This window comes from Pinus tabuliformis, chromosome 9 (genome assembly GCF_031772625.1).
Source record: "Pinus tabuliformis cultivar Carrire ecotype Pingquan chromosome 9, CPIR1, whole genome shotgun sequence".
Lineage (NCBI taxonomy): Eukaryota > Viridiplantae > Streptophyta > Pinopsida > Pinales > Pinaceae > Pinus > Pinus tabuliformis.
Window position 1 is genome coordinate 1692025045 of NC_142307.1, and position 4062 is coordinate 1692029106.

General features: G+C 34.2%; 1 protein-coding gene across 1 annotated transcript; it reads right to left on the reverse strand.

Annotated features, from left to right (window-relative positions):
• Window positions 1-2669: 2669 nt before the first annotated feature.
• Window positions 2670-3502, reverse strand: LOC149155384 (2S albumin seed storage protein PINP1-like). The gene is made up of 2 exons (XM_089441623.1): window positions 2988-3502; window positions 2670-2849 (listed from the first exon to the last, which is right to left on the reverse strand). Exons 1-2 carry the CDS (start codon window positions 3469-3471, stop codon window positions 2821-2823), a joined length of 513 nt encoding a protein of 170 aa, XP_089297749.1. The 5' UTR covers window positions 3472-3502; the 3' UTR covers window positions 2670-2820.
• Window positions 3503-4062: the final 560 nt, after the last annotated feature.

Consider the following 4062-nt stretch of genomic DNA (forward strand, 5'->3'; position numbering starts at 1 on the left):
TAGAATAATGTAATGGGAGTATTAGTTACAGGTATTTCTTAATAAGGTTAAGTTTGTGTGACCTGTTGTAACATTTGTTGTGCTCAGTATAAGTTATTTTATAAGGTTAAGTTGTAGACATTTTGTACCCACAATGTTATCCTAAATAAGTTATGAAGGATGTGGAGGTATGTGGATTCAAAAGATGATGTTAGTTCTATAGGATGGTTTAGAACTCTTGCATTCTGGTTGAGAAGCCTCAATTCTCCAAAGTACTTCAACAATAGTGTGAAGAGGTTATGTCTTAAACGGATCAAGTGGGAAACTCGAAAGTGTGGTGAAGAAAATAGCTAAAACCATGAGACTTCAGAGTGGAGACAAATATGACAAAGGTGGGAAACTCGAAAGTGTGCTGAAGAAAATAGCCCTAAGTTTAAGTCGATTGCAGATTCCTCGAATTAGGGAATCGGACGAACATGGGGCGCGGTCAAAAAACAAGTCGATTGCAGATTCCTCAAATATTCGAGAATGGGATGAACATGGGGCGCGGTCAATTTTTTGATCCATGTCCGTCTGATTCCCGAATATTCGCGGAGTCTGATTCCGAAATCTAAAAATAGCTAAAACCATGAGATTTCAGAGTGGAGACAAATATGACAAAGATTCATTTATTGTTATAATGCGTGTTTCTATATTTGTTACATGTAATTATTAAGGGAGGGTGTTGGAATTAATGCTTCCATGTCATTTACAGGTTGACAGGCTGACATTATGAGTCCCGAAGTGTCAATCTAGAAGTTGTTGATTCCGATGTTATGAGTAAGGGACTGTGTTGGAATTAATGCTTCCATGTCATTTAAAGGTTGACTGACAGATTGTCATTATGAGTCCCAAAGTGTCAATCTAGAAGTTGTTGATTCCCATGTTATGAGTTGGAGTCATGAGTTGGAGTCTGTGTCATATTTGAGTCATAATTTTTCAAAATTTCTATAGAAATAATGACATAAAATATGCTAGACAAATTATTAACATGGCATTATATTGTGTAAAAGTTGCAATAAGACCTTCAAATTATACTACAATGAAATGTTTGAAAATTAGTTGATTAATAATATTGCAAAAAAATATTTATTTTTCAAAATTATACATTATAAATGAGTATAAATAAATCAATTGATAGAGTTAGAATTATGAAAGTGACTAATAATACAAACAACACTAAAGCTTTATTTAAATTTATAAACTAAATTATGATAATTATAATAAATTTGACTAAATTATTAAAATAAATTATAATAATTTAACAATTAAATTATAATAAATTTTCTCGCAATTTAAAAAAATAAAAATAAAAATAACTCTACTTTATCTCAATATAAAGTATTCAATATTTATACAATATTCAATATATAAATATTGAATAGTGTCCGTAATAACTCTACGTTATTTCAATATACAATAGTCCAATGATCACATTATACATTATTTCAATAACTCTACATTATTTCAATATACAATAGTCCAATGACAACATACATTATTTCAATATACAATAGTATCCAATGATATTATACAGTGTACTCTGTCACACAATATAACTCTACATTATTTCAATATACAATAGTCTCCAATGACATTGTACAGTGTACTCTGTCACACAATATACAATTTGAAATAATTGTAAATAATATCAAATATTCAATTTGAAATAATTGTAAATAATATCAAAACAAATAATGGTTAAATTCATTGCAAATAATATTGAAACAAATAATTGATTTAAGAAAAGGTGTACAAATTTAATTGGGGAGAAAAAGTATTTTGATACAATATAATTATAAAATTAATGTGAGAATAGTTATTAGTGTGTCCCTGCTGGGATTGCTAATAATATTTATTCGTTTAAATATAGATTAAAAATGTCTTTATGAAAATATAAAAATAATGTCAAAACTCCCGAAATATCCACTGATAGGCGTACTCTCTGGGGAACTGATGCTGGGATATATAAAAATACTACCAAAACTGTATTTGAGTTTAAACAGATTATTACAATATATTACAGTATACTGATTACAATGTATTAGAATATACTATATTGATTATAATATAAAAATAATGCTCATATTTTGTTGATTAATAATACCTCAAAATAATGCCCAATTTCCGTTGATTATAACATTGCAGTATACTGATTACAATATATTAGAGTATACGATATTGATTATAATATAAAAATAATGCTCATATTTTGTTGATTAATAATACCTCAAAATAATGCCCAATTTCTGCTGATTATAACATTGCAGTATACTGATTACAATATATTAGAGTATACTATATTGATTATAATATAAAAATAATGCTCATATTTTGTTGATTAATAATACCTCAAAATAATGCCCAATTTCTGTTGATTATAACTATTTAACAATGTTATATGATGTTTGTATCTGGCGTTGTATATATGAGCATTGCAGGTTTGAGGACAATTAATGGATTGCATGATCCACTTAATCATGAGATTGAGAAAATTTGAGGACAATTAATGGATTGTATGATCCACTTAATCATGAGATTGAGAAAATTGGTATGTTTTTAAGAATTGCCCATTCGATAATAAATTTCGAAAAAGAAATTTAAGAAAATCAATCCATTTATGTTGGACAACTTTTCCTTCAACTGCGTAATTTACTTGTAATTTGTTCATTCATTCACTAGTTTATTACATGCTAGAGACAGCCGGCTATGTTGTAGAGCCTATATAAGCTCCTACAGAAGCCACTACATACGTAGCTGGAGTGCGAGCAGCATGTTTATTTACATGCGTAGACGTGGTAGTCAGTCGCTACCGCCGATAATAGAATAGCCTGTGCACAAACCAATCAAAACAAAATAAATCGTTGTCTATAGCATGGAAGAACTTGCAGAAATAATTGCAGATAAAGTATGACAATTAATTATTGTTCGTCCATAATTGGTAATGCTGTTGGTTGGGAGTGACTTACGAGAGTGGCGTCGAATATCGCAGCGGCGGGGTGACTCGCGGACGTTGCATCTATCCGGAAGCTCTTCGGCTCTCTCCATCGCCTCCTCTTCTTCTTCCCTTCCGCGCCCTTCCCCGCGGCGTCGGCGGCGTTGATTAAATGGTGCGCCATCCTGAGAATCGGATTCCGTGAAAACCTCGTCCCTCGATGAATCAAACGATAAAGATTGATCTAGTGCTCGCTCTATGGCTCGGCATCGGCAGTGTGGAGACATTCTTTGCAATTCCTCGCAACATCTTTCCGATGGATGTTCTCTCCGGCGCTGCAAGTAGTCCCGACAAGCAGACAATCTCTGCGGGTCGCACGACCGTCCTTGCTGTTGCACCACCTGATCTCCATCCATGACCATGTCTTCATGCGCAGTGCCCCACTCAAGGAGAAGCAGAAGGGCCGCGAATAAAGTCACCCATTTCAGCGTCGACATTGGAGAGGAGAAGACACCCATTCCTTTCTTCTTTGTTAATTTCACTGATCGAATACAACTGAGAATGTATGAAGAGTTGGTGGGTATTAACTTTGTATTTATGGATAGTGAGGGAAGGGAGGATAGCGACCAGCGCAACACGAAGAGGAGTAAGAGAGGAACAGTTGCAGTGCATGCAGATTCTCAGTCTCCACGTCCCACTGCAACGCCACCCGAAGAAGGAACGCCTGGCTGCCATTTCCAATGGGCGCACCTTTCAAAGACGAGAGGAATCTTGCAGGTGGACAGGTCACGATATTTTACAGAAATCAACCGAGTCGCGAGAAATTCCGTTGCTCTTGTCCTTGTCATTAGTCTTCGTAACCCACGAAGCATTACATACTTGAACACCAGAGTGTAACACTGCACAGTACTTTTCGTTTCAAGCTTCTTAGTGCTCACAACTTTCTTTACGCCATATCATTACTGCTCAGAATCCTGTGCGCAAGTTCTTTAGTTATCCCACGATATAATTCAAACGCTAAACATTTGCAATGCTGCATGCAAATGGTTGACCATTCATGCATACACGAGATTGTATCTATGTACTTTTAATGACCTTTTTCAAAATAA